This window comes from Oryzias latipes, chromosome 4, assembly GCF_053564925.1.
Source record: "Oryzias latipes strain Hd-rR chromosome 4, Olatipes_Hd-rR_3.1".
Taxonomy (NCBI): domain Eukaryota; kingdom Metazoa; phylum Chordata; class Actinopteri; order Beloniformes; family Adrianichthyidae; genus Oryzias; species Oryzias latipes.
In genome coordinates this window covers 33,370,960-33,388,379 of record NC_136240.1, presented here as the reverse complement: position 1 = coordinate 33,388,379, position 17,420 = coordinate 33,370,960, and the positions used below count along the sequence as shown (strand labels likewise).

At 41.3% G+C, this 17,420-nt stretch overlaps 1 protein-coding gene and 1 long non-coding RNA gene across 3 annotated transcripts in view; one reads left to right on the top strand and one right to left on the bottom strand.

Moving 5' to 3' along the window:
• The window catches only part of LOC144991952 (uncharacterized), an 89,621-nt gene that overhangs the window by 4,128 nt on the left and 68,073 nt on the right, over positions 1-17,420 (top strand). The gene's annotated exons all lie outside the window — the stretch shown is intronic.
• Positions 1-17,420, bottom strand: part of trabd2b (TraB domain containing 2B) — an 85,689-nt gene that overhangs the window by 21,266 nt on the left and 47,003 nt on the right. For both annotated transcript variants that reach the window (XM_004068419.5, XM_078946323.1), the window contains exons 3-4: positions 2,719-2,865; positions 568-742 (exon numbers count right to left, since the gene is read on the bottom strand). In XM_004068419.5, the coding sequence (XP_004068467.1) occupies positions 568-742; positions 2,719-2,865 (322 nt within the window). The remainder of the gene's footprint in view (positions 1-567; positions 743-2,718; positions 2,866-17,420) is intronic.

Genomic DNA, 17,420 nt, shown 5'->3' with positions numbered 1-17,420 from the left:
TGTTACTTTTCAACCAAAAATCCATATATATTCATCACATTTTTGAGAAACTTCACGTTATTCCTATCAGAACTGACTTTAGATCAGTGTGCAGCATGCATGGTGTTTAGTGAACATGCATGAATGTATCCTGATACACACGCATGGACACACTTTTCCCTGAGGTCACAGCATTGGAGAAACTCTAGAACCATTACGGAGCTTTGCTCTGTAAAACGTAAGCTGATAGTTTCTTTTTTCTGAATTAGGAGATGTAATTTAGTTTGTGTTCAAAGATTTCTAACACAAAAAAAGAGCAAATGTCTTCCCCGCTGCGCTGAAGTGAACCCGAAAATAAATGCAAACACATTCTGAGCTCCAGTAACGCGTCCTTGGAAGGGTTTTGGAAGGGAATCAGCTGGGAGATGCTGCCATGCCGAATTTGGGTTTTAAGCCTGAAGCATCCCGTAACCAGCAGACCAAAGGTGAAATGGGCGAACACGGGTTCTGCTGATGACTGCCGGGAATGAACATTAACCAGCGCCTCGTCATATAAGTTCCAGATGTAATACAGGGGGACTACCTTACCTGCGCCAAAAGCGAAAAAGTAGGTCTGGTTGGGGTTCCTCTGCAGCAGCGCAGACACACGACGGGCCATTCGCTCATTGCGCTTGTAGATGAGCTCCTGGCGAAAGTAGCTGTCGATTTGCTGGGCTGTCACGCGATCGTGAGCTGGGAGGGAGCGATTGATGAAGTGAGGCAGCTAAAAGACAGGAAAAAAAAAAGGAAATTTTAAAGCTTTCATGTTGGTAAAAAGGAAAAGTTGCCGCCTTTAGTGTATGTTGATCACTGGAATGATTCATCAAATATAAAACAGGCCCTAAAAAGTGAGATGGAGTTGAATGAAAGGATTGGAGGAGAGTGTCAGCACATGGTGACGGTGACTCTTGGCAGTCAAATGCGCTTCTGATGTGAGACTTTGACAAAAAGCGGATTTTTAGATCAAGAGGCACTAAGAAGTGGATTAAGTACAAGTAAGGCTGTTAAAATAATTAACTTTTAGAATCAGCGTGTGCCAACTTTACTTGATTTTCCTTTTTTGAGGTGACCAAAACGACCATATAAGGCTGAATCAACTTTCTGTTTTTTAAAGAATTCAAAAGTCACCAATAGAATAACAAGAATGACATCAGCGCCCAATTTGTTGTCAAGTATGTTTAAATCTTGAGTAAAAAGGAAAATGCTGCATGTTTGTAAAAAGAAGTAAAACTAAAAATAAAGTGTATGTCATAATCATTTTCTATATTTTTCTTCATTTATATTCGTCGTTAATGTTGGATTTAAGAGTCAATTCCTATATCCACAGGAACTATTTTCTCACTTAAGTGAAAATGTATTTTCCTAAATGTAAATTCATTTATTTGCATTTTCTTTTCATTATGATTTGAGACAGTCTATTGTTCTCATGTAATAGAATATGAAAAGTGTTATTTTGAGATCATTGTTATATTTGGATTTTTATGTCAAGAGCATAGACAGAAATGACGTAATGTTAGCAAATTCTAAACAAACTTTTATTTAAATTCAAAATATTAAATCAATTTCCAAAGAGAGGAAATCTGGACTATCCTCTGATTTTAGGTCAGACATGTTGGCTCTAAAAATCCAATAAATTAGGTATTGGCTTTAAACTAATGTATTTTAACACAAGCTAAAAAAGTAAATTATTTTTTGTTTGTTTCACAAATATTTATTTTCATTTTTTATTGAATTCAATAGCCTATATGTTATTTGAGAAAATAAACCAATTTTCTTTATCAATCACTACATTATACATGTTACTTGAAACCTTGGTACAAACACTTCTGCAGTAAAAATATAGGGTTAATTAAAATAATAAAAAAATATGATTTAAATGCAAAAAACGTTATTAAAATAAAATCTAATATCAGCGTAACTGTCACTGCAGGGCACTGATTAAGTTGGAACGAGAGCAAACCTTGAGAAGCAAAGAATAGATCTCTCAGACCAGACAGGACAACGGGGGGGGGGAGGAATGTCAGACACTGACAGTTCAGTACACAACATAAAGGCAACAAACATCTGGAAAGCCATAATCCAGGGGCTGGAAAAATGTACCCAGAACATCAGCACTAAATGTGGTGACCCAACATAAAAAGTGTATTTTCTTTCATTGTTTGGGGGGGAACAAAAACTTGTTTCTGTGTAAAAGAAGGCAGGGCAACCGTCTGAATATTCATGGAAAACTACAAGAGATGTCTTTTCAGGGGAGTAAAACCAACATTCAATTCTTTGGGAGGCAGATGGTCTTTGTGTGATTCCGTTCATAACAGAATGATCAGAATGATCATGTTTAGAACATGAAAGGAAAATAACATCTGTCATATTTTAGGAACAGCTGTTTAAATTCTGAAAAACATGCCGGGAGAATAAAAGCAGCGGATTGTTCTTGGACCAAGTTTAGATGTGTAATCGGGGAAATGTGGAAGGCAATATTTAGTTTAGTGTGTTTTGGCAAAGCAACAGCATCAGGTCGTTCGTAACGCTTGGGGCAGGTGGTTGATTTTATGTATTTTCTGCTGATTTAAAAAGAAAAAAAGTCAGTAATTAAATTGGTTTCAGTTGTTCTGCAGAATGTTGACAAGAGACTGAGAAGCTCAGCTAACAAAGAGGGGCTTTCTGCCACTGATCCGCTGGGTGGGGAGAGAATGAACCGACCTGTGAGGTGTCGTGGTTGAAGATGATGGAGCTCAGGTCCCCGCAGTTGTAATGTGTGATGAGGTCTTCAGTGGTGTAGGAGCCTTGCAGGCTGCCCGCTCGAACCCCTTCATGCTGCAGCAGCGTCTGGTTCAAAGCAAACAGAGCCTGCAAGGAAGAGAATTCCAATGTTTTGGTCTTTTCTAGCCTCTCCAAGCTCTGGCTTGTCTGATCGGAAGCTCAAAAGCAAGAAAATGAGCAACTTTGATTTGATTTAAATTATTATTTTGCACAATTTAAAAGAAAAGATAAAAGCACAAGAGAAAATACAATCAAATACAGTACAGGAAGAGGCAAAAAGCCCTTTTAATACATTTGCACAAAGATAATTCAAAGCTCAGGAGAACAAAAGTATGGCCCGAGACCCGCCTCACAGCAAAAAGCAGTAACAACAAAAAGGGAACTGCAGAGCAACCACGACACCTCTGCATACGCAAGAAACATATGCATTTGTGGCTTTCCATGGCCGTAGTCTAAAAGGACTTTTCACAGATGTACCACCGACGTATACATTTTATATTGCATACATGGCGCACGTATCACAAATCAATATTGAATTGCATTCAAACAGCGCAATAATCTGCACATGTTCTTTGCGTGGTTTATTTGCACTTTTGGATTGGTTTTTACTTGGTTCATTCATGACACATCTGTGAAAATGTCAAGTAAAGACCACAACTTTTCTTCTTTTTGTTAACATATATTCACCTGAGACCAATTTTCTTCGGTGCAGTACGCGCACGGCTGACGGGCGGCTGTGTGTTTCAGCCTTTACCACCAAAAAAAACCCATTACTTTCCTCAAAGCGTTTACCAAACTTCTTAATGTAAGCAGTAGTTCAGAAAGTTTGCTGAAATCTGGGCAACGTGCCGGGTTTGAGACCCCAATGGTCTTTATACTCTTTAATGAGACTTCTAGGCACGACAGATTTTGTAAACCCGTTGTCTAGATTTGCAGCATAGAAAACCCATCTCAGACTACCTCTTTAAGGAAGAAGAGTGGTATAAAAAGAAACCCAAAATTTACAGCACCCATTCAAATCAATGCTCTTTAGAGAGAATTTATGGCGTGAAAAAGAAAAAACTCCCCATGTCTTAGACAACAGAGGTTAACCTCAAAGCTTACACCCCTTACAATCCCACGCCACCTCTGACTGGCCGAGCAAACAAACCTAAATTATCACTGTTCAGCTGTCAGTCAATGTTGTCTTACAGGAACCAGAACCAGTTAGGTGGAGGTCCGAGGATCTTTTTTTTCCCTACTAACTGAGATATCTTATCACACTTCTGATGAAAGCGGTATCACCGTCTCCTACCATTTGATTATAAAACATCCCTTAACACATTAGTCTTTAGGCAGTGTTAGACTGACATCTATGGCACCAATTACAGCAAATCCAATATGGAGAGCAGTCTCATGGGAGACCGTCAGCATCTGGCCTCAGGTAATTTGTGGAGCAGCTTAAGGCCAGAACAGCTGCATGAGGGATTGAGGCCATAATGAAAAGTCTGAGCTCTAACTCAGTCGTGTTCAGATAGTCATTAATGCTTACATTGTGCAAACCGAGTTTTCCAACTCCTGGTAACCTGGAACTGATTATCGCTGAGCTTTAAGATCAAACCTTTTGCCTTCTATCCCATCTGAGGATATATTGTTTGCTAACCAGGCTTTTGCACTTCTTGTCTCTTTGGTCTGTTTTTGCTCCAGTTGATGAACCAACAATCTATGCGTTCTGTCTGACCACATCCTTTATGGTCTGGTTTGGGTCTGCAACCACACATGACGGGGACAGACGGCAGAGAACTGGGCTGCAGAGGGTGTTCAAATGGCATGTCAATCAAGTGACGTATTCCACGCCAAGGATGATTGGCTGATGGCAATTTTAGAAAAAAAAATCTTAATTTTTTTGTTTATTTTCTCTGGTGGCCTGTGATCTACCCACACATCCTCTAGGTCTCGGTTCTAACCTTCCCTCCGTCAGGTACCTGTACCAGGCCCAAACCACTCCCCTCACATCCTGGACACAACCTGTTTAGACTCCTCCCCTCGTTCAGGCGATCAGATCTCTGTACGGCGAAACCCAATGCCACAGAGAACGCTGCGAAAAAGATCTTTCTGATGAACTCCAAGTATGAAACCACCCACATGAGCATTTTTCTGATGTTTTTTTTTTTTTTATGTTTGTTTTTTCTGCTGCAAATATCTGTTCAAGTGTTGTAAATTTCTTTCACCCCCCCCCCTTTTTAAAAACATTTTACACCCATTTATGCTTTGTTTTGTCTTTAAACACTCATATTTGGCCAATAAAGCTGATTCTAATTTTGAGCAGCTCATAATTATAGAGCTTACATTATCCCTTGTCTATTTCATGACATCACTTCCTCTGCTCCTGATCCAATTTCACATCAAATGTAACATCCTCCTTTTGTCACCTTTCCTAGACCTGATCCACTTAAGTAATCTAAGCATCTGAAAGCTAAACCTGAAACTGTTTAGGCTTTTATTTTGAAAGTCTACCACAATCTTTCCCACTTGTGTTCAGTCTTAAAATGGATCTTGACTGCAGCAGTGATGAATTCTGAAGAATATTTTTTTTACTGACCATATATTTCTCTGTGTGATGAGACTCCTCCAAATTTCTTTACCTTCTGAATCTTTAGTTCCATGAATAAGCAACAGCAAGCCATACACTAAAGTCACCAGAGTTGTCACTGAGTCCACTCCAAAGAAAATTATGTTGTCTTTTTACATGTTGTTGTACCATTTTTCTGATGATGGAGGACATAGGTAAAGAATATTGATCTCAAAATTGCATTTCTGAGTATTTCTTTATTTGAATTGTTGTGAATCAGGAGCAGACAGAAAAAGGCTGTTTGAAAAAAGATCCTATTTGTGACGTAGAAAATATGCTGGACGGGGCCGCAAGCTTCCTGCTCTGCTCCATTCCGAAACGTCCACTTGCAAACGAGTAAATCCATGTGTTTCCATTTTTGTTGCACCAGTAATGCTAGGTTGGGGCTGTAAGCTAGCTGGTGAGCTTGTAAATAGAGATCTCTCAGTTATGGGTGATAGAGAAGGGGGGGACGGGGATGCTCAGCACCAACAGTCCCGCCCGCATCTCAAATGCAAATTTCTAAGGAATTCCTGCAGAAATATGTCCAAGAAAACGACAGGATTTCTGACTTTGGCTAAAAACAGCACAATCCTAATGAAAAGACCACTGGGAACGCCTTGAAAATAAGTTTAAAAAAATGATCTTAGAGGGACTACTGAGCTGTCTGCCACATCTGTTGGATGGTTTGTCCAAGAGAAACATTGCAGAGGTGGGAGAGCACACACACCTGCCAAGAATTTTGCTCTGCTGCCAGCTTCAGTAGATCCTCTATGGTTGGCAAACTGCAGACAAAACACAGATTAGGATGAGTGGCTGGTTGGTGGTGTTGTTAAGGGAGGTGTTATTTCAATATTGTCTGAATCCTGGGGAAAGAACATCCCTGCAGTTGTTGCCATAGCGCCTTCGTTTGAGCTGGCCCGAAGGAGACAGTATGTCAGGGGAAGCAAAGGGCATGAAGGAGGCCGCAAGAGAAACGGTGCAAACATTCCCTGTGTGTGCACGTATAAAGGCACTGACTCACAGAGTGAGTGTTTTCAAGATGAAGTGATCTTCTCACTCTGACAAAAAGACTGTTCTGCAGCCAAACCTCTTGAAAGAAGCTCTGCTGACTCTGGTAACCACATATTTCAAGTTTCTTTTTTTCCTCCTGTCTAACATGTGCGTGAGAAACTCCCATTGTAATTAAATAAAAGCTTTATGAGAACAAAGCTGGAAGCAGAAGGGCAAAAGGATGGTCCTGGAACCTCCAGCCTGAGTGCAGCCCTCCAAAAATTCATTAACAAGAGTTGGAAGGAAAACAGAAAGAAGTGGTCGGACAGGGGCGGCTGTTAGGCTTCGTAAAAACGGAGAAATCGGAGAGGGCTTTCAAGTTTGGGAGACTATCGTGTATCAACAGCTGCAATTCAACATGAAGTGCATTAAAACCTGGCTGTTAGGTAGCAATGGTGTTGGCCGGTGTGAAGTTTTTACTGGTCTGAAGCGTGTAATGAGTAGGTGCCGATGACAAGGTGCTGGAAAAGAGAAAGCTCATCGCATCCGCACTCTGTTGATGCTCTGTAAATCTGAACATCAAAGAGTGATGGATGGAGCTGGGGAGCTGCGATGCGGCAAGAGGATGTGTCAAAATAAATGGGCCCAAACCCTGGACTCCAGTGAGAATCTGATTCTGTATTAAAAAAAATGGTAGTTAAAATTTCCAGCAAATGTATTGTCAAGGAAATTGTTTTATTATTATGTCAGATAAATGCATCTAGACATGTATTGATTAAAATAAAATGAAAATCAGATAAAAATGTATTATGCTATGGTCAAAAAACTACTTCCATTGCCAGAATCTTTAAAGTTTCATGCTCCCGCATGATTTTGTAAAAATGGTTGTCGTGGTCATGAAAGCCGCCGTGGTCATGAATGTAGATGAAAGCCGTCACACATCTGTCATTCAGGCTGGGATGACAAAATCGAGCGACAGCTGGGGGAGCCACAGGGCGGTGGCAGCCGGATTGCCGACTGATCTGATTGGACGATGTGCACATGTCTCCGGACAGTGGCCGCCCATATCAAGTGGGTCTATAAAAAAGGAGCCATTCTGCACCACTGGTCATTTAAAGCTCAGAGTCTTCGTCTTTGCCCTTCTTTTGCGCGTTGCTCTTCTTCTATGATCATTTCAGCAAGCAGAATGTTCTGCCGGTATAGGTACAACAACCATTCGGGGTCCTTCGACTAGTGCTGGCGTCGCATCATGTTATTGGCTGTCCGTATGTCCGGTGACTTATCAGATAGTGATTAGTCTGGACAAATTATGATACTACCATAGAAGAAGATATTATGAAGTCCGTTTTTTTTTTTTTTTTTTATTGAACTTCTGAAGTTCGTTGTAAACAAGCAGAGCTCCGACATAGAGCAAGATTATCTTCTAAACGTGCTTTATTATTGTTATTATTATTATTAAGTCCATTTGCAGCCGAACGGACTACGGTCCGAACCCTTCTCCGAACCAAACACTATAACTGAGCAACTTTCTGCAAACACAAAGCTAAGAGACTCCAGCTGCTCTGACTGATCAGAGACACTGTTCAATCGTGTGGAGCAGCAGGTTCATTCTAACAGCCACAGATCTTTTTACAAAGTGGGTTGTGGCAAAATCTCTCTATAAACACTACAAAAAATTATGTCAGACACAACTTATGAGGGAAGAGAACTTTATATTTCAAAAGGAAACGTGAAATGAAAATATGTGGCCGAGCAGATCTGGATGCTACATAGTTTGTCCAAGTGGGGTTACCGTAGTGTTACTCGAAGGACCCCGAACGGTAGTTGTAGGCAGAACAGTTATTGTACGTATAGCGGCCGCTGTCGGTCTTGGCTCTGGCCCACTTCTGGTGGCGAGGGGGGCTCAAGACCGCCTGGCGGTGGTGTGCCTCTTGTCTGGGTGCAGGCATGAGTCTCAGGTGGTCGGGGCTTGGGTCTGGGCCACCCGTGGGGAGGGGCGGGGGCCATGCATGGCTGGGACTCCTGTTCTGCGTGCTCTCTGTATCCTTTGCCCCTTGGCTGGGGGGCTGTGGTGGCGTCACCTCCCGCTCCCTTCCCATTGTGGGTGGGGGCTCTCTGCACTCACTGGAACATTCATTGTGCTCAAGTACAGTGGACATCAGGAAATGTAGGGACTCAATTTACCTGCTCATTCGCTTTGCTTGAACACGACTGTGGTGGATGATTTATGTGTTTATTTGTCGGACGTGCATTCTCATACGTTCACATTTGTGTGCACGAGGAGGGGGATAGTCACAGCACCCTGAGGTGGCTGAAGCAAAAGGGGTTAAGCAGTTCAAATGGCATCCTGGGCAACCCAAGAATAGAAAAAGTGGGATCATCTCTGTTACCAGTAAAGCATGACACTGTGATGGCACCATGTTACAAAAAAAAGGCAATAAGAATTCATAAAATCACATCCTATTATGATGAAACTCTAAAATATGAACACAACAAAGTTAATGCATTTCATACAGCAGAGTTCTTGAAAGAACTATGCGGGATCTTAACTACAAAGAGTTGGCTTCAAAAGCAGAGGAACATTGCTGGACAGCTGGGATCTACCATGTGGAGTTTGGCTGTGGATGCTTTGTGGCAAATCAGGATGATCCTTAAGCAGGTCACTACAATATCTGACACTGCTGCTGGCTGTCGTGAGTTCTAGTGAGAAAACTTTAAGGTTGCTGTGCGGGACAGGGTCAGGGGAGTACAAGGCAAAAGAAAGTAAATTGATTGCACAAATAAAACAAGTTATGGAAGAGTTTGGTGGGTTGGGCTCAGTGGGGGGATTGGAGCCTGCCAGCTATATTACTTTGCTGACTTTGAAGGTTTATTAATCTGCAGTTGTACATTTACTGGCTTTTGTGGTGCAACACAGTTGTTGGGGAAAGAGGTGGCGCCTGAACATTTGTTGATGGGTGAACTTCTAGATTTGCATGCCGGGCCGTGGAGGGTCGTAGAGAGGAGTGACCTCACCTTGAGGCTTGAGGGACTACTTCAAGGGTAGTGCCATTGTTGTGCGGGTGGCAGGTGTCTTGTGAAGTGTCTATTATGCTACGTTCACACCAGGTGAGGCAGGTGTTTAGAGCACACTGAACTTAGATTCTTGCACACGCTTTTTGCAAATAGCGTTCACACTGGACTGTTGCCGCCCGATACTATAGCACTTCTAGAGTACGGGTGATGTCGTCATACGTGCCCTTACGCTGTTCTCTAGTCGTTAGTAAGGTGTGAGTACAGTGGTCCCTCGTTTATCGCATGAGTTACGCTTTAAAAATAACCCACAATAGGTGGAATTACAGATGTTTTAAGGCTGTAAAACTCCTCTATCTTCTCTGTTGTAGAGACTGGCATTGCATACCGACAAAGGAGAGTTTTGTCTATCCTCACCTCTTTTGTTCCCATGCATTATTGCTGGAACCGTTGAGAAGGTGCCCACTTGAAGACCCCAGTGACCTGCCTGCACCCTCACATACATGAAACAGGTGCTCCTTTGTTTAGGATTGTGGAGCGTAAGAGCTAAAGAACACACATTTTGTTGACATAAAGTAATGCTGCTTATTGCAAGGCTTTGAGGATGAATTACAGTGTCTTTCTTTGGCATCTCCCCATAGGTCAAAATGTCATTTCTAAGTATCTGTAAGGCTTCTGAAAAAGCGATTCTCTTTATTTATTTCATTTTATTTTTGGCACATTCATATTTTGAAATTCCTCAAAGCTGCCTGGAAACAGACTTCAGTTGCCTCCTATGGTTTTTAGGCAGCATTTTGGACACGATGACCTGTTTTTTTAATCACTATTAAACAGAGTTACTCACTGTATGTCTGTAGAGGCATTTTAGTACAAAAAGGCCCTCACATGTGACTTTAAACACCCACTTCAACGAAAATGGTGCTTTTAAAATGTTCTTGTGGCATGTTTCTCTCATGATGGAAGACATGAGATATCTTATGACAAGATAAAGAAAATCAAGCTTAAAATTGCATTTCTGAGTCTTTCTTTATTAATCTTATTGTGAATCAGAAACTGATGCAAAAATGCTGTTGCTTGTAGCAGTGACGTTGGTGCTTCAATCGGCAAGCTCCCTGCTCCACTCCATTCTGATACATCCACTTGCAGACAAATAGATCCATGTACGTCTTTGTTTTCCTCATCTGGATCCGAACTGTACAGCTGGAAAGCTATGTTGTTAAGTCTGTTTTTAAGTGGGATCAATGTTCTTCTTTTTAGAGTGTAAATAATGACATTATTAACATGAGTTGAGTGATCCAACAGCACGCGATGATCCAGGTGTTGCGTAATCGCGGCGCCCACTACCCCTCCTGTTTTCCTTTACACACACGGGACTCCTTTTTCTAAGTCAAAAGCAGCCTACAACCAGCAATTCGCTGGTTGTAGGCTGTTACAAAGTCTGTGAAATAAATATTAGAAAAACCTATTTTTCTTTTCTTCCAAGCAAGGGGATGCCGCCCCCCATGGATATTAACCGCCCGGGCAAATGCCCGTATTGCCCGTTTCCAAAACTGCTACTGCCCACAATTTCTAATGAACTCCTGTCCTGCAGAAACAATGTCCTAGAAAAGGACACAGGTTTTTTTAATTTTGACCTAATCATAATTAAATCATATTCACAAAACGGCCCAATCATAATTAAAAGACCACTGGGAGCACTTTTACAATAGATCCAAAGTTGATTGTAGAGGGATTTTAATACCTCGTATTATTTACTTATTGGAAGGAAAGCTCTGGATTCAGCATATCTGAGCACGGCTAAGGCAAAAACTTTGCTTTCTTCCAAACTTTCTCCCCCTTGGTACCCATGCATCCAAATGCCTTTACAACCACCCGTATTCACACATGCTAATAGTTAGTCTCAGCCCGTCCCTTCCAGAGCGATCCGTACACGTGAACCCACATAATTCAGAAATCACAACACTGTTTCTTTTTCCTGCAGCTGCTTCTCTTCTCACTTCCTTCTCTTCTTTCTACTCTCAGCCCCAATAAGACTCTCACTAGGCCTGCTCTACCTCCTTTCTTAGCCCAGGAAATCTAGAGATTACCAAGCGAACAATTCCAGTAAAAAAGGCCTGCTGCTTGCGGCTTTGACAGAAAGCCTCCCTTTCTTTTCCCTTCTGCTTCCTTCCATTTCATCTTATTTCCTCTATGAACCAAAGGATGAAGATACTGATGCAAAATGTGCGTCTCTTATTCCCCACTTAAAATGTGAAATATCTACCATGGTTTTTGTTGTATTATAATTCTCTCCTTCCTTTCGTCTCCTGGCTAGATTTCAGTCATGACACTTTCTCTTCTCCTCCCGTCCTCCACATTGTTTTTAGCTTATCCTGTGAGCCTCCACTCCTCCAGTCTCCGGCGTATCACCTCTCCTCTTAAAAAGAGCCTGCACTGAATGAGCCAAGCGGCTCTCCCCTAAACTACTCCATAAATAAGAAACATCATTGTTTCATTCATTCTGGCAAACATCTAGTCACTGAAGGATAGAAAACCAAACCACTCCGTCTTCTGTTGTTTCAGAGCTCCACAACATCAAAGGTCTTCTACACACGGACTTTAGATCAAGTCCCACCAACATTATCTTCTCCAGACCTTGAGGTCAAGCTTCCATCAGATCCTCCTCCGCTAATCCAACAACGTTGTGCTTATGCATATTTTCCGAGAGAAAATCTCATTGAATTCCTTAGGATTTATCCAAACTATTATGATGTGTGATGCTACACAAACCAGATGAGTGGAGTCTTCTCCACAGCATGAGAAGGAAAGACTCCAGAGAAATGCTTCCCTGACTCTCTCGTCTAACTCTCCCTGATCCGGGTTGGACTGATGCCTTTTGTCTGAATTATTATGAATTATTTGTCTTTCGTGCTTTCCACCTCTGAAGGTTTTCTGAAACATGAGAGCAGCACATAATCGGCTGCAGAAAACTCAAATATAATGAAGGAAATATTTCATTCAGACTAAGAGTTACGTTTCTGAACATTTGGCAGGAGCTAAACTCCAGGATAAAAACTCTTTCAACTTTTAGGTGTTTGTGAATTTTCATGTATTTATTAACCATCACATGTTTCTGATTCAATGATCTAAAACATGTACAATTGGGAGATGGAATGAATAAGATCAACAGATTATTTTATGTGACCTTTCCACAAATTGAGTCTGACCACAGAGCTCTGTGACCAAGAGGACTTAAGAAGATAAAAGGAGAAATTAAATCTTCCTGATTGAGTCAATCTGCATTAACCCACTATCTCTCCTCACTTCTCCATCTTCAGGAGCTCCTCAGTCCTCAGGCAAACCCATGTCTCCATGGTCCAATGAAAAGGGTGTTTTAAACATATTTTTGAGGCATTTTTCTGATGATGGAGGGCATATATTAAAAAAAGTTATGCCCAAAGTATTTCTTTATTCAAACATTGTAAATCAGGAGCAGATGGAAAAAGATTTGAAAAAAGAGCTTATTGATGGCGTAGAAAATATGGCGGGCGGGCTAAAGTCTCCCTGCTCCTCTCCATTCTGATGCATCCACTGTCAGACAAACAGATCCATGAATCTAAAATGTACGGCTGGGTAGATCTAATATTGCTCGCCATTTTTGCGCCTATTGGTTAGGTTGTGTTGTGTGAGAAGCTGTAAGCTAGCAAAAGACAGTAAATGGGTGGATGATGGGGAGTGGATGCGGTCTTACTCCACTCCAACGGTGGTGCAGGTCATTAAAATATTACTCCACACAACTCAGATGAAATTTCTCATGAACTTCTGCTGCTCTGCAGAAACTATGCCCTACAAGCCCCGCCCTTTTCAATAACATCTACACCTGACGGTAATAATGATGAATATCTAGCAAATGGTTGCCCCATCCCCCTTAATCATCCTCTTGCTATAACCCCCCACACTTTCTTTTGTACCTTTATACCCCATCTCTAACATCCCACTCTCTTCTTCTTTTATTTAAAACACCGTCTGGTCAAACTAAAGTGCACAAGCAAAAAAAAGTGCAAAAGGGGTTTACACAAATATACACCTCGTGTGTCGGACGACTCATTAGCCTCTATTGTAACGGTAAAATCTGTCCAACACAATAAGAGGCCTTCAGCTCTCATCTGTTCTATCATTTCTGTTTTATCTGTTTGCTCAGCTGCTGGACAAGTAAGAAAAAGACAAAGAAACTATGTTCTAGAAAAACAACAGTTTTTTTTTTATTTTGGCTAAAAAATGCCATAATTGTGATTAAAAGACACCTGGGAACGCTTTAAAAAAAGATCAAAAGATGATCAGAGTGGGACTTTGTTTGAAGCAACAGATCTTAGTTATGGACTTCAGACCTCATTGTTTTGCTTCCATTTAATAAATGGAAAAATGCTGTTGCTTGTAGCTTTTTTGTTTAGTAAAGAAGCTTGAACTTGTCACTCGGAGCTCGTGTGAAGGTGTTTTTGTTTCCATATTCATCTTTCTTCACCTTAGAGTTTGTCTACATTGCACAGAGCTCTGATTGAGAACAGCCTGGACCCCAGCGTCAGTTGCCGCCAATGAACCACACCTCCCCTCCTCTTTACGCTTCCTCCCTGTCTGTTGGGGATCAGTGAGGCTAATGTTGAGGCTAACAGAGTAATCCCACACAAGCACACCATTTCACGGCAAATCGGCAGGAAAAATGTCCAATTTCACGCAAGTATATTCACCCTGCAGAAAAACTGTAATGTGAACTTCTGGGGCACAAAGGAGACAGAGTCCGGAGTATGCTGGTGAGAGGGTTGAATTAAGTCCCTCAGTGGTCGAAATGGCTCTATGAGGGAGGCCTTTGCCTCGGAGTTAAATAGAAAACTCCTCATCAGGAAGCCCAATTCTTCTGCCCAATCACAGGAACAACAGCGATAGATAAATATGGACAGAACCTTGTAAACACAGGAGGGAGCACACTGCTGGTGCCAATATAAGTTTGCCAGAGTCTGCTGGTTTTATGAAAAACACATAAAGCACTATTACCTCCACCATTGTCCACTTTAACTTGGGCTTTCTGTTTCATCGTGTCTGATTAAATGTATTTTTAAAGACTCCAAAATGGAAAACATTTGAGATTCCGCCAGAAAAAGAGAAGGAATGCAGAAACTTCAAAGCTCTCATGTGCAGCACAGACTCACAGTGGTAAACCGTGTTCACGGGCCAGCGGAGGTTTGCTCAGTTGATGGGTGAGCCCACAGCCCCCTAGATGATCCTACTTTGGCTTTAGCTACCCGCTGATGGTGGTGAAACACTTGTAGGTGACACACACCTGGGTTTTCCCCTCTGCAGGACCATGAAAGACTACTCTTATTTTTATTTCCATCCTAACTGTATGCAAATGGCTTAAATAGGTGACCAACAGATTATATCGAAGGATTTTGGTGCAATCCCCAAACCGAGCAACCAAAAGGTTACAGTAAGGCATTGCTTGTTTTGTTTAACTGGATGATGCGACTTGTATCTGCATAACATGTTTTGAACCCAGAAGAACGGCTGTTATCAGTAAAAGAAGAAATACCAACCTTGGACAATCGACAGTTATGGACCCTTTTTACTTTTCCCCATACAGCATTACTTTATTATAAAAAAATAAAAAAATAAAATAAAAATACAAAAAAATATTAAAAAAAGTAAAACAAATGATTAATCACTTATTGAATATTGTTAAATTGATTGACTTTTAATGATATTACTTCACTTTCTACAAAAACTGATAAATTGATTCAAAAATCTTTCCTAATGTAGCATTATTTTGCACATGTTTTTATCTTTTGATACTTGATGAAATTTTGCTATGAAAATTCCTGAAACAGTGTTGTCTATTTTACTGATATAGTATTATGTTTTATTCATATGAATGGCTTTTATAAGTAACATAATCTGCATATATTTCAGATGACTGATCTGCATTTGTATGATTAGTTACTGTATGAATGTATAACTGATGTTTATATTGCTGTTGTGTATTATTTCTACTTAATTGCTTGAAATAAACCATTTCAAATCAAATCAAATCAAAAACATTCTCACAGTAAACCATTCTGTCCAATCTGCTGTATCCTCAAAACCCTTCAGGACATTTGAATTGACATAAGGTAAAATTTTGCTACTCAGCTGTTTATGTGAAGTTTTAACATATAATAAACATTTTTCTTTTCAAAGGCAGGAAAATAAAGATGCCAGAAAGAAAGTTAAAGTTTAGATGCCTCTCAATAACGCAGGAGAAAGTGTTTGACACATGCACACACATGCACATACTGCTTTGTGACCTCAGTCTAACCTCAGTGTTATCTCCCACATAAATCCCTCCCTGAAACTCCAGGTCACCGGTCTGCATTTGCTGGAGCCAGAGAGACGCAAACGTGTCCTTATAGTCTCATAAATGTCTCAACTTGATAAGCAAAGTCGAACTGAAATGTATGATAGCGCAACCAAGCTACACTGACCCTGGAAGTGTCGCAGCATGTGTGCTCATCGTCTTGTTTTATCTTTCTTAGTGAAATTTGTTCCATATATTTCAAACTGTTTTGTTTATGGCGTTGTCTGAACATGCTGAAAGATTTTTTTTTTTTTTTTGCTTACACCCAAAGCTCAGTTTCCGTCCCACCAAACCCCCTCCTGGGCCAAAGCCTATCTTAATTAACTCTGGGATTTTACCGGATCACTGTTGCTGCAGCACAGGTCACGCAGCTTTGGAAGTAATTAAGTGCTGAAGTCGAAGCTGCAGCCGCCGTGTTTTCACTGAAGGGGGGAAAGGGTCGCACAAACGCAGACATGTAGACCTCACACACAACAGAATCTCCTGTCACAGTCGGTGGAGCTGAGCTGAGCATCCAGCGCTGCCTGCCAGAGTCTGTGGGCAAGTGTTTGTCTACAAGCGTTCTGCTGCAAGCATCAGTGTGCGCCGCTGACCCGATCGTCAGCGTGGTTACGGGTGAACAGCTGCGGTTTCAGTACGCTCACACAACCACAAACACAAGAGCCTGCTGATGGATGCTCAGCACTGTTGAGGGTCACGGCAGAGGAATGAGACGGAATGAGTGTAGTCTGCAGCTCCCGCAAATAAATATGCTGTCAAACACCACCATTAATATGGAAACACCACAAAGGAAGTAATCCACAAATAAACAAACGCTTGCTGGATTCAGCAGATTTTTAAATTGGCTGCAGTCTCAACAAAGTTTAGTTTCAAACAGCCTCGTCAGCAAAAAGCTCCAAAATCAAACTTCTTCTTGTTCTTATAAAATAAGGGATCATTCTTCTATTTCTTTCAATCTCACTCTTAACCTTTACTGTACCTTGAATTATTTTCCTCAAAACAACCAAAAGCTTCACTTTGTCACATTTGGCGTTTCAGCTCTCTGTTTTTCTTTTGCAAACTGCGGAGCTCCTGCTTCGTTCACACCAAATGAGATTTAAATTCTCATCCTCCGCCTCCCATTTTAATCTGCGTCAAATTCGCTGTTTTCAGATAGTTGATGCTCCTGACACATGTGGGAGGAGCTACTGTCAAAGGTTTTTAGCCTCATCGCTACATGGAAGCGTTGACTGACACGGATGATGTTGAGAAATCGGGTTCATATTTCGCAGCGTTCTCCAAAAGCAGCTGTGATCACGTCTCCATTTCTGGGTTCATGACGTCTTTCAGAGACTCTCTCCAGGACGGGGATCTTCACCAACTACTGCAGGAGCTGCTCCTGAATGTCGGGCACTTTCGGTTTCCTATGACCCAGTTTGACGACTTCCTGTCCCGCATTAATCCAAGGTGAGAAAAAAAATTACAGTAAAATTGGAGGAATTTTTTTTTTTTTATTGTGTTGATACCATTGACTGTATATGAGAATTGAATTGAGTGACCCCTCTCCTCTGGCATTCCAAACAGGAAGTACCCCCAAATCCCATGGACTTCTATAGAAAAATAAACACCTATCATTCTGTTTGTCAGAATAACTGTTCTTCCTCTGATATTTTTTTCAACGTGTTCTTGATCATCCTCATTATT